Below are 21,137 nucleotides of genomic sequence, written 5' to 3' on the forward strand. Positions count from 1 at the left end.
CCTGCTGGTTCTGCACCCTTTCCACTGCTCCACTTCAGAGGGCCCTGGGACAGGACACCAGGATGGATCTACTGAGCCCTTCACTGAGCTCACTCCTGGTGAGCTGGGTGGTTTACAAACCACAGGCAAGGCATCCCAGTTAGCCTGGCACTCTGGTTCCAGCTGGGAGCCAGCAAAGGGAAGGGATGTGCCCAGCCTGATGACACCTGATGAATTGATGAATTGTGGGGTAGTTTGACACCACACAATACTTTTGCACTTCACAATTCTTCACTGTCTCTGTTCTTGTCTTCACCTCTGCCATTTTGTGCAGACTCTCAGTAGACACGCAACTGAAAATGAGCAGTTTCAGCAGCACTGCTCCCCTCTCTGTGAGGGGAAAAAACAAGCTTGTGTGTAAAAAAATGTGCGTAAGCACATGCCTCAGTCTTGAATATTTTTAAAATTTGCATTGCCCCTGAAACGCTAATCTGGCCCAAACAACACCTTTAACCAAACCTCCATTAGCACACTTTTACCTGCCACTTTAACACTGAACAACAATGCTGACTACGGAGTTCACCCATCTCAGTCACCATTATGGGGACAGGAAGGTAGTAACAAGAACACCTCACATGTGTTGCTGATAGTGTGGTTTTGTTTGACTTCTCACATTGTAAATGGCACAATTCCTAACAATATTGGTGTAAAGGAGATAAAAACTGCCAAATTCTCAGTAGCACAATGTCTTGGGCAATCAAATCCAAAAACTGTGCTGACAGCAAGCGTATTTATCCGTGCCAAATGGGGTCTGGACTTAATACCATTATTTATGCCACAGAGTTGTTGCTTTAGTACCTTGTAAAGTGTGTTTCCAATGAAAATATGTTGAGGCAGTTTGTGTCTCCACACATTGGGATTTGGCTGTCTGCTATCTGATCCATCGGACCATTCCTTCTCCCTTCATAATTTTGGAAAAGTCAATCAATTCCAGTTGCCCTTGAGAAAGAGGTATATCCCTTACTACTGTTAAGCAAGGATGGCTGAATAGAAGAGTTCTGGCTCTCCATTGGGAGCCTCATTGGGCAAGTCTTCAATGTGACATCAGTTCTTACTAGACAGCAAAAAAAATCTGCATAAGCATCTATCATAGAGACATGGATCCATAAAAAACCAGTCTCCAGTGGCTGACCAGATAAATCCTTGTTTCCAACTGCTGCAACCCCTCATCTTCTATAAGAACTAACTGCATTGTAAGTTTTCCTCTTCTGCTATTTCAGGTACCACAGTGCACAACCAACCTAATCTGATTCTTATACACTAAAAAAAATTCAGCTGAGCAATAAAAGTGGGTGCTTTGTGCTCTTCCTTTCCCAAAGTTATCTCTGGTCTTAAGGAAGCTGCAGATTTCTCTAGTCTGAAGGATAAACAGGAAAATTTATGGTTAACATGAATGCTCCTTTGCAGCTGCAACACTGGTGATACCAAGAACTTACTCACAGAGGACTTCATGGTTTCAGTTTAGGACTTTGTGCCAGAATAAGCTGCATTCATTTTAAGAGTTCCTGGGAAAGGTGGGCTGTGGCCTGATGATCTATGCCATTACTGCTCCACCCTTGTAGAGCCTCCAAGGTCCAACATACACAGGCAGTGATTACCAGAGCAGGGGAGTACGCAGCCCATCTTTTCCCCTGCTCCTCTTCAACTAGGTTCTGATTCCCTAGTTGTCTTCCCAAAGATTGGCCACGACAAGGGTCTTCAGATGACTAGCAAGAGAATCCAGATGACATCTCTCAGACTCTCAGTCCTTGTTGTATGTGGTAAAGAAAAAGGTGTTGTGCTCCAATACCGCTGGCTAAGTGAGGGCTTGGTCTGGATTAACCACAATGCTTCCCCAGAAATTGCCATGAGGATCCACTATTGCAACCTCCTGCAAAATGGCTCTGCCCACGTGTTCAAACTACTGTTTTCCTCCAACGCTATTTCTTTTTGAGGTCTGATATCTTCTGAGATTCAGTCTCTGGGCCGGGTTTCTTGTGGCTAAAAGCTCATCCTCCTCCCATACCCTTTTTCCACTACCTGAATGTAAGATCCCTTTGTTGTTAAAGGAGGTTCCATCCTCCAGGTTTATAGAGTCCTCAAAAAGAAACTGCCTGGAAACTTGAGATTAGCCTCCTGCAACTTCTGGTCAGCCAAACCTTCTTGCCAGACCTGAGCTTGGGCCTTGAACTGCCCTGGGAAAGAAAGATGAGGAGCACAGAGTGTGGTGACCACTGTATATGTAAGAGGAGATTCTCATCATCTGGCCCCACACCAGCGGCCATCACCATGCAGCCCAGACCAAACAGGAAATGTGATATGCTGCACTTCAGAGAATCGTATTCATGTATGGAAAAAAGAGAGGGGTGTGGGGACACATGCAGGTGCATATCTATCCTCGAATGAGGTAGCTATCAGACTGTAGATTTGCATTTGTGTGTCTGTCTCAGCTTTGGATGTGAAGGCAAAGTAAGAGGTTGTCTTTCTGCAAAGGTGAGGGCACATGAAGCTTTGGAAGGTGGAAAATATTTTTTACATCCTTGTCTGGTCTATTGAACGGACAAGCCATGCCGAACAGGCACTGCAGCTACTGCAGGGCAGTGTTGCCTATCTGGACTAGCTGCAAGTCTCAGGTGGGAGGGGTTGATTCTTCCTTCTCTGGAGAGAGTGGGGTGCTTGACTGGGTAGGGAGGCCGTGGGATGGGTGTTCTTGTGGTGTCACACCATCTGTAAGTGTGAGGGTGTGTTTCAATCTTTGTCAGCACTGCCCTCATTCCACTCCTGCTCTGACCCAGGATGGATCCTCTGAAACTGGGACACTGATGTGGAATCTGGTTTCATTCTGTATTGCTCAGGTCAACAACTCAGATTATTTTTCACAAAGTGGTCTGTGGTATTTCTACTCTATACAGACTCCTGTCCCCAGTTTCAAAGCAATCTGTAAACTTGTGCAGACCCTGAAAGCAATATGAGTGATCAGTTTTGGTGTCTGAAAGAGGAAGCTATGGGTCACTTGCCAGTGTCTCAAGAGGATAAGTCCTTTCCACTCACTCTTTTGCCTCACAGCAATGGTTTGAAACTGGTCCCAGTATATCTGAGCACTGCAAGCTAACACCTGACCCCTCCACCCTTGTTTCTGCACCTATTGCTTTACCAGCAGGAAGTAGGACGTGGTTTGGGGCTTTTTATTCTTGGCCTCGCTAGCCTTTTCGATACTTCAGGGCCTTGTCTCAGTCTGACAAGGCAAGCAAGCAGCAGCTTCCTGTGCAAAGGTGAGAGGGAGAAGACAGAGAGAGACCATGCACATATGAGAGGAAGAACTCTGGAGTAGAACTGCTGGGCTGGAGGCACCTCTCCTCTTACGGACATACACTGAGCTCGGATATCTGCCTTCATCTCTCTCCCTTTTTGCACTCACCATTCCCATTGACATTCAACATCTGATTCCATCCAACATCACGACCCCAGCGACTTCCTTCTTCTGGACCACTTGGTGACTAGAACTGGAAGGTAAAGGGGGCAATGCCAGCTCTCTCCCACATGGGGGTGGCTGATCTGAAAAGCATCTTAGAAGGAGTTTCAGTCTGACAAACTGAATCTTGCCGTTGGGGAGGGCTGAATACGTATTTATCTCCCTGTCTGTCCGCAATCTTCTCAAATCATACCCCACATCTCACAACCACACCACCAGCTTTCTCTCTCTTTCTCTTCACTTTGTCTGCTCATGTATCATCATCATCATGTTTTTCTTCCTCTGAACCTAATCTTTTATCGCAACGGGAATTAGTATTTATAAACCCTCTCTTCCCGCTCCTCTGGCAGTCCCAGCAAGGTCTAGTGGGACTCCAGCTTGTTTTGCTCAGGTCTGCCTGGGCTCCAGGGTTGGTGTGAGGTGAGGGTAGTTCCTTCTCCTGCGGGCAGAGGCAGATCTCAAGAGACAGGTGTCCAGGTGGATGATGGGGAGAGAGAGAGAGAGAGAGAGAAGTCCGTACCAGTCTGTCTAATACGGAGCATGACTTTGTATGACAGTGAGGCTCCCTGGGTGCCAGGGGTGCATGAGGGGTGCTGCAGAGTTTCCTTATTACAAAGCCCAAATTTTCTGATATGCCTGAAAGCACGACTCCTTCCAAGGCAAAGAAAGGTCTACTCAGATGGTAGGTAGTTTGTGTATGACTCTGTAATATTTTTTGATATGGTAAAGCCTTGAATTTCTAGAACCTGGAAAACTCTTTCTTCTCCCTGATTTCCCCCCTGCTCCAAACATGCTGTTCAAAATCTGCCTTCTAAGCCATGGGCTCTGCAACTAACTTTTATCTGTTACAGAGACCCCTCTTACTCATCAAGCACCTAGTTATTTCAGCCTTAGGGCTTACCAAAAAAAGAAGCTCTTCAAAGCACAATACATGCGCAACCAAGGCAGCACTCTCTACCTGAGTCAGCAAGCAGCCTGAAACAACACACACGGACTGCTGTGCACTCACTCACGCGTTTTCAGAAGGCGCGATTCCTGCAAACAGCCTATCTGTGCTGCCCTGTGAACAGTTTCACTGCTGAGAAAAGCACCCAAGGCTGGAAAACAGTGAGGTGCTGAGGGAAGAGCACAGACTCCAGAGTGGAAGGGATATGGGTTTCTGAGCCTAGAAGACTGGTAGTGGCTTTAAGCCCTGCCCCAGGACAGTGGATGCCTCCTGTGAGATGACTTCTTGACATCTTCCTTACTTACGCTGCTGAGCTATGTTGTGGGGGTGTCTTCTCTCTTTCAGTGTGTCACCAGTACAGATGAAGCCCTCACTGCTGCTTCTGTCTCACCTCTGCCTGTTCAGCCTCACGCATCCCTTGTGGGCATCAGACTCAGCACAAGGTATGAAGCAATTCCTTTGACCTGTGCCGGCTGGGTGGGCAGGGAGGGGAGTCAGCCAAAGGCATGTGTGTGCCATGGTATGTTGCTGTGCAATGTTCTTGTTGTAACATACAGCCAGAGGAGGCTGCAAGAGTCACAAGTCTCTTATGAGCACATCAGCCTCCAAGGACACAGAGAAGTGAGTGGCTCTGCCTTTCTTTTTTGTTGGAGTTATCCAGCAGAGGAGTCTGTAGTTTGGGATGGGGCAGAATTGTTCAGGGTGATGGCTAACTAACTAATGCCAAGCTAACTGAGCCACACTGCTGTCCATCTCTTCTCTGCTGGCAGGTGCCTCCAGCCTAACTTGTTGGTATGACTCACGGGCGGCTCTCTTCTGCGACTGGGACCCAGGCAGGGACCTGGCTGAAGCATCGTGTCAGCTGGAGATTTTATCAAATCAAGGTTTTTGTGACAGGTAGGTGATTGGAGAGGCTGAGGAAAGCCAATGCCACCTAACAAAAATGTAGGCTACCCTGTCCCAAGCCAGGTGTAGTGGAGTCACAGAGCTGAGGTGCTTTGTCTTGTACTCTGTCTCTAACCCATGTGGGCTAAGAGGCTGACAGCCACTGCTTAATGTTTGCCATCTGACAGTCACAAACTGTCTTGCACAACCCACCTTCCAGCTCCATGGCTCTATCCATGCTTCATTTAAAAAAAAAAATCCCTCTTCCTTGTCTTGTTAGCCACCCTCTGGACTGAAAGACATTTTCAATGGAAAAGGAGGATGTATAGACATGGGGGTGGAGAAGGGTGGATTTGAAGTTATGCAGAGGTCATTTGCCCATTGCCGGAAATAACTGCAATGTTTCGCCCTGAGTAAGAACAAATGAAGAAAAATACTATCCCCCTTCCCTTCCCTGGCCCTTATATCTCTCTCAGTTCATGATGTTTTCCTCTCCCATATGCCTCCCAGCAGAGGGGAGGTGTGTGGCCAGTGCCGTAGTGGAGGCTGGCTGAGTCTGTGTCATTACCTAATAAGACATCTCTAGTCAAGAGGTTTACCAACCAACCCCAGGACTTCCCTGGGTGCCTGTCATCAGGAGAGGCTCAGTCTGATTCTGACAGTGGGTAGGTTACTTGTGACTGTCATGGAGACACCTCCAATGGGGTTAGATGGGCAAGTATATCCTGTGGCCTGGTGCATGGACCTAGAAAGCTAAAACATTTATGTTGTTCCATGGGTATGAATCACAGAGGCTGGGGCTGGAACTTGGGTTGGATTTGTAACTATGCCATCCTTGACCGGGGCCCTAGGACAACACCTCTCCCCACTCTCAGCAAGTTTCAGGCCTGATCTGACCTTACAGCTGGATCAGGGACCTCAGTCAGATACCCCTTCAGCTGCAGCCCTACAGATGCTCTCCCATCCTGTCCCCCCCCATGCCATAGCTCAGCTTAGGCTGTCCAGGTGCTTAACAGAGCAGAAGAGAGGTCATGGTGTGGTGCTGCCATGTGTGATGTACAGTCCTCACTGACTGGGATGTGACTTGGTTCAGAAGGTACATGTTACTCAGTATCTGAGATCCTACAGGACTTTCAGTGGTTTTAAGGAGACCTGTAAATCCTAGAGGGGCTGGAAAAGGCACCTGTCTTCCAGGGCTGCAGGGTGTGGTTGTGGGCAGCAGGTGTGTTTGGGCTCTGCATGCCCTCTCCTATCAACAGGATGCAGAGAGGGTAGGAAGAGGGTTTTGTAAAGTCTTTGAAACTGGAAATCTACTGTTATCTTTGTCCTGAAATTACTGGGATGCACTGACTCTCCATGTGCCAGCATGTAAAATTTGTTTGAGTGGGGCAGTGGGGAGAGCAAGTAGGATTAAATCTTTGCTGCAACCTGTTGAGCAAATATATGAGGATGCAAAATGCTTTGAGAGCCCTTTAGTGTTACATAATGTTTGACTAAATACAAAACAACCTCCCTAGCTCATTGTTGTTCTCTACCTTGAGTCTCATGTCATCTCCCTTACCCGGAAAAAACAAGAAGGACTGTGAATTACTCAAGACAGAACACAAGAGAGGACTGAGGACATGCATCAAGACCTTCAGCCAAGACAATAATGTGAGTAATTCATCTGGGATGGCCTAGCTAATGACAAGGTGGAAAAGATTTTTATGTGTATTTTGGGTGTATAAGGAGTGTGACATTCAGGAGCAGTATAAAAAGCCCACAGCTAATCCTTGACTCCAGTTCTGGAGTTGGGCTTGGTGCTGTGTGTTGTTGACATGCATTGCTCCTGTGGGTTCCACTGCAAGAGAGATTGGCTTCATTGTTAGCTGGGCCATGCTGTCCTGACTATGCAGAAAAGGTGCAGGACAGACAGATCATATGCAGTATCCCATGTCTCAGTTTGCTGGGTTTGGCCCTAACCCATTCCTCTGAGGAGGGAGGACATCACCACCAGCTCTGAAGTCCTCTCTTGATCTCATTTTCTTTGAAGAAGTCAATATCATTTTCCAGATTATTAACTACTGTGAAGTCTGGTTAGATATGTCAAATGCAAGATGCAACAGCAACACATCACTAGAGCTAATGGTGATGCCAACCTTCTAAGTATTATTCTTTATTTGGATCAATCTTATTTTAGACTCATTATGTACTTCCTTCAGTTGTACCCAGTTACTGCAGTCCCTGTGATTTCAGAAAATGCCCACCCAAATATGAGCTAATTCTCCTTATTGTTAAAGCCACAACCAGTTCTAATGATAGATAAGCTTTCTTACATTTGCATATCATGCGCAAAGACAAATTGCAGGGTTGGTAAATAGTTCCAAAATCTTTTCTTTCTAATCAAGCTAATTTCCCTATTGCTTATTCAATAGTGTATGATGCACGTGGTCCTTCAGTATCATTGCATTTCAAGTGTAACATTTAATGCTAAAGTGGTTTCAATCTTACCAGTGAACATAAAATGATTTAGTAAAAATAATTTTTCTCGATAAATGTCACTCATAGAGAGTAACTTTTTTTACTGCTTAGTCAGCACATATAGGAATCTTAGCAAACTAGCGTATCACACTACTTTGTGCCCTTCTTGCCGTACACAAAAAAAATCCAACCACATATAGTATAAATCTTATATAAAGTATAAATCTTTGGTTCCTCGTTCACCACTGAGATTTATGCCTTTCAGCCACAAATATCTTCCATATTTATTGTCCAGTATTCCTAAATATCTTATACACAGGCAATGCTTTGAAATTTGAATGCATATTCATGAGGCTTCATTGTCACTAGTGGTTAATTTTCCTTGCAGACTCAATGCTTCACCAGGTCAGACCGTCTTGCCATGTCTGTCCATTGCCAGATTGGGGAGAATAAGTCTATACCTGCGAGAATAGAAAATTTCAGTCCCCTTGCAAATAGTGAGTACTCATTTGTCTTCCGGTTTCTGAAACTTCCCCATGAAAGGATGGTTAATTTTTCTTCCCCATCCACCCCTATGCAATACCCATACCTGATTTTAGGTTTCTGTCTTTTGCTTGTCCCCTGCTACGAGTACAGGTGGAACACACTGACTTCTGCCACTTGCACCTTTATCATGCAGATTCATGCCAATCCCATCCTGTCCTGTCCTGTGTCTGGGACACTGTTAAATGAGAGTGCTTTACCCTAGAAGTTCTGCTTCAAACAGGCAATGGCAGCTCAGCTCCCCTTCCAAAAAATGTTTTGCAAGGAGTCTTGCAGCTCTTCCTTTGCCCTCCTACTAGGTGTGTGCTTCCACCCTCCTTTAAGCCAGCTTTGGCACGCACCAGTCTTTGCTGAAAGGATTCCCCTCACTAATCCTAAAGCAAAACATCTGCTTGGGACATTTTTTTGCTGGATATGTGAGTTTACCTGTCTCAAGGAGATGTCCAATAGAGCTGCTGCGAGACGAGGCATAAGAAGGCATGGCTGGAGTCAAGGATCAGGAAGAATCAACCATCAACCTAGACAGTCCATGTAACTCCATCCCTGTGGCTGTAGCCCTCTGAAAGAGCATCTGGGAAGCAACTGTCTCCCCAGCCATGTTCTGTTCCTATCCATACAGTTGCCATGCAGATCACCCATATAAGACAGGATGCTTGGCCCCATGGATTGATTGCACTGACTGCAGGGGCCACTCTCACAGGCTCACAGGAGGAGCTGCCTTTAACATAGCCCAGAGGCAATACGCCTTTTGCAATTAGTGACAGTGGGGGAAAAGGAGGAACAGAGAGGGGGAATTCATGAACTCTCTCATGTGGCTGTAGCTTGCTAGAGTCTGTGAGCACAGCCAAGACACCAGCCTTGCTGCCATGGGGCTTGGCGTGCAGTCCTGCTATGGACAGAGTGGAGATATCAGCCCTGCTCCTTCTCTCTTTCCAGTAAAGCTGAGGCCTCCAGGAAATCTTCATCTAGTTAACATAACTGAAAACACCTCCAACTTAACGTGGAGCCTGAATATTTCCTCTCACTATTTGAATGGGGAGCGGGAATACCAAGTGCGGTACCGAAACATGAGTCAGTCCTGGGAGGTGAGTACAGAGTGGGATACTGGGACCTGTTACCATACTAATCCTAGTCTTCTTTATATCACCCAAGACTTGCTCCTGGGCCTCTCTTCAGGATGAAACCAGTTTTAGTGAAGCTGGAGAGTGGATGACAACCCCCACCCTTTTATCTCTGTCACCTGCTGCCAGTGTTTGGTGATGACAAGGAGGCAGATGGGGATCCCATTTTACTCAGTGCTGTCGCAAAGAAATTCAGACAGTTCCAGGGCAGACCTGAAAGGGATGAAAAAAAGCAAAGTGAAGAAAAATTTCCCTCCAGGGTGAAAAAGCAGTGCACAAGGTGTAGCAATTTGAGACAGGTCTTCTCTGAGGGCTTTGGAAAAGATGACTACATGAGGCTGTAAACCAGGGTGTTGACGATATTCTAAATTTGCCCTACTCCCAGGAGGCCATGAACTTGCCCATTGAACATGACCAGATGTGGGCAAATTTTGAGAGACTCTCACCCAACTCGAAATATGAGGCAGCTGTCCGTGCAAGGCCAAGTGCCAGAAGCACCTACAAAGGCGCGTGGAGTGACTGGAGCAAGCCGATACTGTGGAGGACACATGCTGACCATAAGGATCAGCCAGGTAGTCTAACTTGGAGGGGAAAATGGGGACTCAGGGAAAAGAAGGTAGAAGGGCCAAAGCAGGCTGGGAAGCTGAAGGAAAATGGGTAGGGAGTACCGTGTTGGCCAAAGAGCAATAGAAAGGTTGGAAACAACCTGTCCCTCATAATCAGTTAGGTCAGACCAGTTCAGCAGTGTTTAAAGGCAAAGACCCCCTGACTCCAACAAAGCCCCTCTGACATCCAGAAGCCAGACAAAATTCACAACTTGTAAATCAGGGACTGCTTCTCCAGAGCAGTAGGGCCATATGTCTGACCTGCAGAAGCAGTAACCAGGACTGGCATTTTCCCAGATGCTAACATTACCTAGGAATATACATCCAGCTTCTTAAAATGGCTCGGTTCACTGGAGGTACTAATCAGTAAAATGCAGTGAAATACAGTGAAACAGAGCTCTCAGCTCCTGAACTGAATGACGCCTGAACCTAAGAAGCAGAGTCTCATGGAGAATGGAAGAGACAGACTTACATGCATGTTAAGTCCCTCTCAAAAAGGTCTACTGAGACTTGCATCAGTCACTGCATGAACCTCCAGCCTTGAAAAATAGTGCCCTTTGATGAGTCACTGGCTGTGGTCTCTGTCATTTTTTTTTTCCGAATTGAGCAGATAGATGTTATTCCTTCTCATGTCGCCCCCACTCTGCCCCTGCTTAAGCCCTCCCTGTTGTGCCTGGTGCTGATATAAACAGAGGAGCTATGTTTAGAAAGGGCACTGTGTTGCTGTGGCAATCAAATTTTGACAGTGTGTGATGTCAGTGAATAGGATACAGCCGCAACCAGTTGTCATAGCAACCAAGACCCAAAGATAACCAGGATACCCGAGGCAGAGCAGTCAAAGTGATCTGAGTAGCATCTCAAGGACAAGGAAAGAAAGAATGTACTAAAAACGTCTCCTCCTTCTTTTATTTTTCTCTATTCCCTAAAAACTACTCCAGAGATGCTCTGAATGCCCAGACCAAGGTACATGAGGGATGGAAATGAGGGGCAGGTGGGGGAAACAGGCACCAGAATAGCAAGACCAAACAAAGGTGGATTGGGGAGATATGTTTGAAATGATGCCAAACAAATTTGAGGAGTGCTGGCAGCCCTGGTACTGTGGGAACTCGGTCTCTTTCTCCTAACGCTACAATCCAAGTACTAAAATATGGTATAAAGCTGTAACCTTCCTAGTCTCCTAAAGCTTTGCTACAACTCTCTAAAGAAAGAAGCCAACCCCTTGATCCCTAACCATCCTTGTCCTTCTGCCTTCTCAGAGACCTGCGAACCCTATGACTCTGTCTCCCCCCCGACTCATAATGCTGTTTCAAGTCTCCAATCCCACTTTAGCTGGTTTGAGGAGAACCTGCTTTCCTTTGCAAGGGGATAGACAGGTTGACGGACACTTCAAACAGCAGTCTGAGATACCTTATGTACGGCAAACCCTAGTGGTGGCGCTGTTATGAACAGGGGGTTCAAGCTCTTCAGCTTGAAGTTATCTGTTAAGCAATGCTTAGACTCTGAAACCCATATCAGCTCAAAGGCATCCTACACAACATGTCAGAACTCAAGTATCTGACCTGTATATTATAATTCTATATACTGTAATCGTATATAAAATTATAACAAAGGCTAACTTTGATCACCTTGAACAGCCATGAAAAGGCTGCAGGTTCTACCTCCAGAATCCTGGTTAAATTTTCACAGCAATTTCTTTGTTCTTTCTCATCTTGCAGAAACATCCTGGCCAGCCCTGCAAGCTCTTATAGTGAGCATTTTCCTCTTCGTCATCGTTGGGACTGCCTTCCTTATGAACTTACGGAGCCTGAAATGGTAAATGAGAATCAAGTTTTCATCTCCGTTCCTCTCCTGTATCTTGTATGTATTCTCAAAATCTGGGTTATTTTTCACTTGGTAAGAAGTCAAGGTAGAGATGACTTTGAAATATGGTTTACAGGCCAACCTTTTGAGGCTAACATTTGCCTGGGGAGACATATCACCACCCAATATGATGTGGTTTCACCACCATCATTGTATTGTGCCACACTGCTGTGACCTGGTGCCACGTCCTGGCTAAATTTAAAACAGCTACCTCAGCACATTTGCTGCCCAGGGCTTAGAGTGGTGTTTCCTTGCAGAGACGCATCAAAATTGCCTCTTCAAAAGCGGGTCACTGGGTTGAGCACTCTCTCAGTAGCAAGGACCAAGCAAGCCTAGGTACCACTACCTTTTCATTTAAACGCTCCAGCAAGAGCTCAGGCAGGACATGGTGACTTTTGGTCTGCAGGCAAAACTCCTGAGTGAGGAGTACAATTCTTCTTCTCCCTGGTCTGTGCAGTCCTCACACACTGATAAACCTCTATATGATGCTTTAAAGATCTCTTTGCCAGCATTTTTACCCAGGCATTGCTTTTATTCAGGATGGAAAGTGTCTCACAAGGTTAACCCATGCAATAATAGGAACAGTGACCTGTCAGCAGGATGCTGTTAGAAATAGCTACAGGTTTTCCCATCTTGGATCAGGGGTGAAGAAGCAGGGTGCTGATGTTCATGACAGGGGGCAGGGAGAAATATTTCCAGGGATGAAGCAGCAGGGGCTGGATGGTTTCTCTGTAAGGAAAGAGAGAACCATGTTGAAGGAAGATGGATACTGAGAAAGTCACCGGTCACTGTTTTACCCTGATCATAACACAGAGTTGAGAAAGTGCTAGCTGTACAGCACAGAGAGAGTTAAAAAGGCCTCCTTAGCCTAGGGGAATTAAATGGAGAATAATGCTGAGGTAAGATGCAAGAAAAGATTAGACATGCATGAATAAAAATAGCATCTGCAATGATGTAAGGTAGTTTATATGCAAGAACTAGCAACTTCTAATGCTTCAGAGAGTACACTGATTGCCTCCAGAGGTCAGGAGGGTCTTTCCTAAGAGCAAAGCTTCAGGAAAGAGATAACAGGATCAGCCTACCTCTCTGAGGAACATAAGATCAGATTAGATCACTTCATGCTGCCCCAGGATGACAACACGCTGGTTCCAGTAAAGCAGAGGCCTCTGTACTGATGCAAGGCATACTCACTCAGATGGCTTGCACAGCCAGTGTGCTACAGCTATACCATTGCAGCATCCTGCTAAGAGGGCAGAGAGCTGTGGCAGAGCTTTGCTGGTGGTGGTCCTGCTCAGGCCAGGTGGTCCTCCAAGTCATTGTGGTGGCAGCAAAGCAAAGAAGGGGTAGCTCACAACAGCAGGAGCTTGGAAACAAGGGAAACCCGCTCAGCTTGTCATCAGGACAGGGGCTTAAGGGGGCAGGTGGAGAGGTTAAAGCGACCGGCCAAGGCATGGGAGAAACCAGTGAAGTGGTGGTTGCCCTTCCCTAAAGATGCTGAGAGCAATGTATTTTCCAATGCCAGCTTTAACTGTCTCATCTCTATACCTCTCATTCCTCAGCTACTGCATGTCAGACCACTCAAAAGCAAGGACAGCATTCAGGCTTGTTCCTATTTTACCTCTCCTCCATACTAGACTATTACCCGTGAGCTGCAATGCTCTCTCCTACGCCTCCACAGTGACAGAGAGATCAGGGTCAGGCCCTGTTTCATTTGTTCTTCTCCTTCTCTTTTGTCAAGGTTTAAAAAGATCCTGAAGATTCACATCCCAGATCCTGAGAAGTTCTTTCCCCCACTTGTTTCGCTTCACGGAGGTGACATTCAGGTATTGGACTGGGGATGGAACCATGTGGTTCCAGGAGGGAGAAATGAGGGGAAGGAGTGTCCAGCTGCACATGCCCAGGACAGATAGCCTGTCAGACCTACACGTGCACACACGACATCTGTGCCTGTAGCACCAGCTGCTGAGTTCTCTGCTTGACTTCTATTTTCTGACCTTCTAAACCTGACACTCAGCTGAGGCATCTCTAATTACAGAACTGAGAAATGGCAAACCACGCAAACCTCGGCACCCTGCTTCCAGAATGGGCAGTCTGAGAAAAAACAAGGGACCTGCAGGAGGGAGATTGGCCTCTCCAGATCCCCTTCCACCCCATTTTGGTGTCTCCCTGCTTGCCCTAGGCTGCCCAGCTCTTCCCCAGATTTCCTGCTGTGATCCCCTCCTCCTAGCTGTGAGCCTTTCCTCTGTTCCTAATGTGAATTGCCATCCCACTGGGTGGCACTTAGCTAATTTCTGCATTCTTGTCTCTTTTCCTTCTTCCTCCGCTCCACTTTTTCCTTTCCCCTAGTCTCACTGTGAGTATGGGCAGCTGCAAGGAGACAATTACCATTCTGTGCAGTATTAAAGGGAGTGTCAGATGCAAGACGTGGGAGGTGATCCCAAGGGGCATTTTGCTTTAAGAAAGATGGAAACAAACTGCAGAGGGTCCAGAGACAGCAAAGCTCTGAAAAAGCCTAAGTGCAAAAAGCTTTAGAAAGCTTAAACTACAGGGAAAGAGTGCAGAGCAGGGGAACAGGGGTGTGCAGCAGGCACTGAGGACACTTTATCAGCGCAGAAAGAACTTGAAAAATTGCCTTTATGGGCCATAAAGGCAATGAAGCTGGATGTCATCAAAACCAGTTTATTTTTAAGGATAATGATGCACTGCAGGATGCTGACCAGATGAATGTGGAAATTAGACACAAGGGGCCTGGAAGAGCACTTTAGATGAGAAATCTGCATATGGCCATGTAGATGTATTAGGAATAGATTGCATGAGATGCACCTCAGTACTGTTTTTCATGTTTCCACCTTCACTTCATCTTATGGTCTTCTAAGGCTTTTTTCCTTCTTTGTTTTTTTCCTTCCTTTCAGTTTAATTCTCCATCTTCCATTCCCTGCTCCAGAAATTTCAAAACATAGGCTTATAAGATCCACTCTTGATTTCAAAGGGACAGAAAGACATAGTCTCTCTGAAAATCCTACAGATGAGACATCATGAATGTTAAATTTCCTCCTGGTAACTGGTGCTTGGACAGAGAAAAGATCATTTAATTGTTGTGGTCACTCAGGAAAAGAAACCTTTTGTTCCTCACTGAGTACTATACTTTGGGTGTCACAGTCTCTCTCTCACTCTCTCTCGTGTTTCTTTCCCATTAGAAATGGCTCTCCTCCCCATTCTCCACATCTTCCTACTGTGTGAACAGCACAATCCCAGAGATCTCTGTGCTCGAAGTAATGCAGAAGAGTGACCAGGAATCCCGGTTTCTACTTTCCAAGGGATCCCTGACTCCTGATCCTCCCTCAGAAACCAGTGTGCACTCTGTATCCAGCTGCTTCACCAACCAAGGTTACTTCTTCTTCCACCTTCCCAACTCCTTTGAGATCGAGCCCTGTCAGGTCTACTTCACCTACGAGCCTTTCGCTCAGGAGGGCAGTGGCAGCAAGGATGGCAAGTCTCACCATGCTCTCCCCTCTCCAGACCTCTGCACACTGGCAGAGGACATGACCATGTTGTCCCGCAACTTCTTTCATTGTATCAAGGCAACCCAGGGCTTCCAAAACAGCTCCGTCATGAGAGAGACAGAAGGTGAAGCCCAGCAGGCCATGGCTGTTTCTGGGTCAAGTGAAGGCACCTCACCAACACCAGCTCTGAAACAGGATGAGAAAGTGATGGACAACGCAGTTTCACAACCTGATGAGGCCCTGTGCCAGCAGCTGAACACTGACTTTCCCGATCCAATGGACCTGCATGACAGCAATACTATCAATGCAACAGAGGGGAGTGGGAAAGCAGACCCTCCAGCTGACCCTTGTACACCAGCAGCAAATGCTACCTCTTCTCTCTCCCAGCTTCCACCTCTAAGGCAAAGACAGGATGAGGATCCATGCAAAACAGCCTTCTCCAGCCAGGTCCCAAACACTGATTCCTACCTTTCTCTGAAGGACCTCCAAAGCCAGTATAGCCATTGCTCGATCTAGAATTGGTCTGGAGGAAACCCACAAATGGTAAAAGCCACCTCTTCAGGGAAGGCTAGATTGACAGTTTTTCTATTCAGGACATGAATGTGACTTCAGTAGCAAACCTATTGGGACTGCTCATCAATGAGGCTGGAGAACATAGGCCAGCAAAAACTCATCTTCATAGGTGAACCTGGTTTTCTGTTATTATTGGCTCTGATGGTATGGAAAATGCTTCTCACAATGCTCAAGGAACATCCTGAACCACACCACCTTGCTTTTCCCTTCCCAGCTCCCAGTAGGAGGCTGTACCAGCATTTCCATGCTGTGCAACTTGGTGTAAAATAGGACTCAGCTTTGAGGCTGAGCAGGTATATGGTCCATTTGCCTTATTCTGGCCTGAAAACCTCTAATGGGAGGGAGAAATGCCTGAAGAGGTGGAAATGAGGTTTTGTACAGGGGACAATATCGCTGCCAGTCAGTGCTGGGGCTGATGATGAAATGGATGAAGACATCTCCTCCTGACTGACCAAGGGTGTGATTTTTTCCTATGGTGTCCCCACTTCAGGTTTTAATCAGAGATGACATTCTAAACTAATCAGTCCAGCTTTAGATTAGAGTCCCCAAGGTCAGCTCAGAGCCACAACTGTGTCAGCAGTGCAATGTAAAAAAGAAATCCCCATTATTGGGTTAAAAATACTGGGGAAATCCCCTCCCTCTCTTTCTTTCCTCCAGCTCTGATAATGGCAGTAGAAAGAACTCACACAATTTCCCATTCTTGCTACAATATTTTTCATGAAATCGAAAGCCTCTCTGCCCTTCTGGCAAACTACAGTTACTTGACTAACTTAAGCTGATTGCAGAATAGTTCATCCCACATCCTGTATTAGTGGAAAACATCACAACCGTGCTGCCCATTCCTTCCATTGCTCAAGAGAAACCATTACCTAATTAGTAGCAAAGATGCAATGAATGAGACCAGAAAACTAACCTGCAAATCAGCACCTTTACTGAAAAGAAAACTTCAATCCACTCATAAAGAATGGAGATAGCACAGACTTTGTTTTTGTTTTTCCTCTACATGCACTTATCTGGGTTAAGAAAAAGCAACACACCACAGAGGAAAGGTGGCAAGCAAAGGAAGACAAGTTGTTCTGGTTACATCGATCCTTGTGTTCAACATCTGTACCATCTGTCCACTTTCTTGCCATATGTCTGGACTTTTCAGCAGTGGGAGAATACCACCCTATGCTAAGAGTTCTTAGACTTCCTCTAAGAGTTTTTCTAAGAGTATTTATACCACAAAACTCAAGGATATTGAACTTGTTAGTACTTCTGTCACACCTGTGAGTGTTAACAAAACTAATTCTTTCCTATCTCTGACTGAACAAGCGTCGAGCTTCCACTTTGTCCAGGTCCTACACTGTTACCTGACCTTGCATTATGCATCCTGAATGTAATTAGGAGTCCCAGCTACAGGGTCACCCACTGGCTTGGATTTCCCCTCAAAAGAGCTGCTCAAAGAAGTTGAGTCTGCCTGTAGCTGAGAGGGCTGTGGGAACTGTACCTCTCCTCTCATCAGCTTCTTCACTACCTGTCTCAACACATGGACTACTCTGTTGTCTCCAGGAGACAACAGGTGAAGAAGACCCCTCGGCTTCCCAGATAAGGAAGCGCAAGGCTTTCCCAGCTGTTTCATGTACTTTGAGAATCTTCCAAGATGAACTTCAAAAAGAGACACTGAATCCCTTGCCCCTGATGAGTAATTTGCTATCTTACATGGGCCAGGGATCCTAGTTGCACCGGTGGGTATCTTGTCCCCATGTAGATCTTCATAAGCTTTTCAATTTTCCTTCATAGAATCATGGAATCATTAAGCTTGGAAAAGATCTCCGAGATTATCAAGTCCAACCTTTGACTGAGTACTACCATTCTCACTAAACCATCGCAAAGTGCCATGTCTACTTGTTTTCTGAACACTTGCAAAGATTGTAACTCCAGCACTTTCCTAGGGAGTTTATTCCAATGTTTAACAGTGAAGAAATTTTTCCTGATACCCAAAGTGAACTCCTCCTGGTGCAACTAGAGGCCATTTCATCTTGACCTATCATTTGTTACCTGGGAGAAGAGACTGACCTCCACATTGCCACAACTGCCTTCAGGTAGCTGTAGAGAGCAATAAGGTCTCCCTTGAGCCTTCTTTTCTCCAGGCTGAACAACCCCATCTCCCTCAGCTGTTCCTCATAAGACTTGTGCTCCAGATCCTTCACTAACCTTACCCTTCTCTGGACATGCCCCAGCACCTCAATGTTTTTCTTGTAGTGAGGGGCCCAGAACTGGACACAGCACTTGAGGTGCAGCTTCACCAGTGCCAAGTACAGAGCGATAATCCCTTCACTAGTCCTGCTGGCCACACTATTTCCAGTACAGGCCAGGATGCCATTGGCCTTCTTGGCCACCTGGGCACACTGCTGGCTCATGTTCAGCCAGCTGTCAACCAACACCCCCAGATCCTTTTCCTGCTGCATAGTTTTCCAACCATTCTTCCCCAAGCCCGTAACACTGCGCAGGGTTGTTGTTACCCAAGTGCAGGATCTGGCACTTCATCTTGTTGAACCTCTACAATTGGCCTCAGCCCATCAAGACAACCTGTCCAAATCCCTCTGTAGAGCCATACTACCGTTCAGCAGATCAACACTCCCATCCAGCTTGGTGTCATCTGCAAACTGACTGAAGGAGCTCTCAATCTCCTCATCCAGGTCATTGATAAAGATGTTCAACAGGACTGGCCCCAACACTGAGCCCTGGGGAACCCCAGTAGTGACTAGCTGCTAACTGGATTTAACTCCATTCCCCGTAACTCTTTGGGCTCAGCCATCTAGACAGTTTTTTACCCAGCAAAGAGTACATATACCCACACCATGGGCTGCTAGTTTCTTCAGGAGAATGATGTGGGAGACAGTGTAAAAGGCTTTGCTAAAGTTTAGGTAGACAACATACACAGTCTTTCCCTCTTCCACTGAGTGGGTCACCTTATCATAGAAGAAAATCAGGTTGATTAAGCAGGACCTTCCTTTCCCAAACCCATGCTGACAGGGCCTGATCCCCTGGTTGTCCCGCACATGCCACATGGTGGCACTCAAGGTCACCTGCTCCGTGACCTTCTCTGGCACCAAGGACACCTGGATCCTCATTCCAACCATTTTTGTAGATGTGTGCCACACTGGCTAACTTTCAGTCATCTGGAACCCTCCTGGTTAGCCAGTACTACTGGTAAATGATGGAGAGTGGCTTGATGAGCTCTTTTGCCAGCTCTCGCAGTACCCTTGGGTGTATTCCATCCGGCCACAAGGACTTGTGAGTGTCTAAGTGGCACAGCTGGTCACTAACTACTTCTTCCTGGATTATAGGAGGTTTTTTCTGCTCCGTGTCTCTGTCTTCCAGCTCAGGGGGCTGGGTACCCTGAGGACATCTGGCCAAGAAGGCATTAAGTAGTTCAGCCTCATCCTGGTGGCAATGTTCCCCCTCTACATCAAATAAAGGATGGAGATTCTCCTTGACTCTCTTTTTGTTATTTATGTATTTGTAAAAACATTTTTGTTTTCTCTTATGACAGTGGCTAGATTGAGTTCCAGCTGGGCTTTCTCCTTTCTAATTTTCTCTCTGCATGGCAAAATGACATCCACGTACTCTTCCTGATTACATCTTGCTGCTGAGTACAAAAGAAAAGGCTTGCCTCTTTGTAAATAAAAAAAATATTAAGTAATCTATAGTGTTCTTCTGTCCTTTGGGATGGAGAGAAACAATTAACAGCTTTTCTAAATAGGGAACTAGGTAAAGCTTTGCTCGGACCAATATACCTTTAGCTTTCCTTCCTGCTCCCTTCCCTCAGCCACCTAAAACAGAAAGCAGAGTTGGAAGTGATCCTACTGCAAGCCCCTGAGGACCATCCTGCTGGCTTTTCTGCCCCCCTTGTGAAAATGGTGACAGCTTTTGCAGCCATGCTGGGTGTGAATGTGTGACACACTGCGGCAGGAAGTGCTCGATGTCAGATCTGGTGATAACCGGACCTTTCTTCCAGGAAGATGAGATCATGTGGTCTCGTATGTGAGTAACCTAGGTTGTGAATACCAAAGGCATAATGCTCTCAGTGATTTGGGGCCCTTTTGCTTCGGGGTCCCCAAGAGCTCTTTGGAAATGTCACACGGGGAGCCGTCTCGTCTCGAACCAGTACGAACATGGTGTGTGGTTCACAAAACCACAGAAACATGCTACAGTGATGTCCATAGGTAGCAGAGGCAAACCCAAGCTGAACAACAACACCGTGTGGAAAATATCAGTGTGGAAAATATCAGTGTGGAAAATATTGAGCTAACAGCCACAGACATGACTCTTCTCTTTATCTTAAGCCCAGAGACAGCAGAGACAGCTGTCACACCTCTCATATCCTTCTTTCCAAGGTACTTTGTTCACAAATAGACATCACTCTCAGTCTCCTCCCACACCCCTCCCTCCTTTTTACTGTGAAGAAACAGAAAGTAAAGGGTGCTTGCAGTAAAGGAATTCCTCTGAAGTCAGATCTGATCAAGCTTTTGGGTCCTTGGTTGATTCAAAAGCCTGTGGTGACAGATGTGGTATCCTTGCTTAGATAGATCAGACTGAGATTCTACATTTTTGGTTCTGATGAAAACACCAGAGAAGGAAGATTCTTCTTTCCAGGAAAGTCGAATGCAAAAAGTAAGGTCTTTGGCACTGGGAAATACCCTCAGCTGTGTTATGACCCACTGCCCTCATAGTGTAAACTAAGCAAAGCTATATATGAATACATATATGTCTAATGAGGCAGCTAGTCCCTCATTATCTGTGGAAATTTTGGCTCAGAGTAAGTTTTAAAAGGGAAATCAGATCTCAAATCTCTTAAGCAGTTCTGAAAGCATTCCCAGTCAAACACTACAGCTTTTTATCCACATTTAACATTTATTTACTAGAATCCACCATGAGGCAACTTCAGAAATGGCTTTTGGTCTTCATGCAGTCCCAGACTAAACATGATCTAGTGGCAGAGCTAAAAACGTCTATCTCTGCCCAGTTGCCAAAATGAGCCCAAATGAGCCCTGGCCCAGCTCAATGTCACTGGCTGGAGCTCAGCCCCGTGTCAAGAGTCAGCCATGTGCCCATCCCCTCCACTCATTTATTGACAAGATAACTCTATTTACTCTGCTCTGGCTG

The 21,137-nt window shown here is 46.2% G+C and overlaps 1 protein-coding gene and 1 long non-coding RNA gene across 2 annotated transcripts; one reads left to right on the plus strand and one right to left on the minus strand.

Moving 5' to 3' along the window:
- Positions 1–3,316: 3,316 nt before the first annotated feature.
- Positions 3,317–18,134, plus strand: IL2RB (interleukin 2 receptor subunit beta). The gene is made up of 10 exons (XM_017823494.1): positions 3,317–3,528; positions 4,782–4,879; positions 5,207–5,333; positions 6,863–6,974; positions 8,170–8,278; positions 9,261–9,409; positions 9,831–10,017; positions 11,766–11,862; positions 13,649–13,733; positions 15,108–18,134. The coding sequence occupies exons 2-10, from the start codon at positions 4,798–4,800 to the stop codon at positions 15,927–15,929; spliced, it is 1,770 nt and encodes a 589-aa protein (XP_017678983.1). The 5' UTR covers positions 3,317–3,528; positions 4,782–4,797; the 3' UTR covers positions 15,930–18,134.
- On the minus strand, positions 8,134–10,670 carry LOC108501526. The gene is made up of 3 exons (XR_001876198.1): positions 10,523–10,670; positions 9,565–9,658; positions 8,134–8,242 (listed from the first exon to the last, which is right to left on the minus strand). It is a non-coding gene; the product is annotated as an uncharacterized LOC108501526 (long non-coding RNA).
- Positions 18,135–21,137: the final 3,003 nt, after the last annotated feature.

The sequence above is a fragment of the Lepidothrix coronata genome, unplaced genomic scaffold (genome assembly GCF_001604755.1).
Source record: "Lepidothrix coronata isolate B3197 unplaced genomic scaffold, Lepidothrix_coronata-1.0 Scaffold102, whole genome shotgun sequence".
Classification (NCBI taxonomy): domain Eukaryota; kingdom Metazoa; phylum Chordata; class Aves; order Passeriformes; family Pipridae; genus Lepidothrix; species Lepidothrix coronata.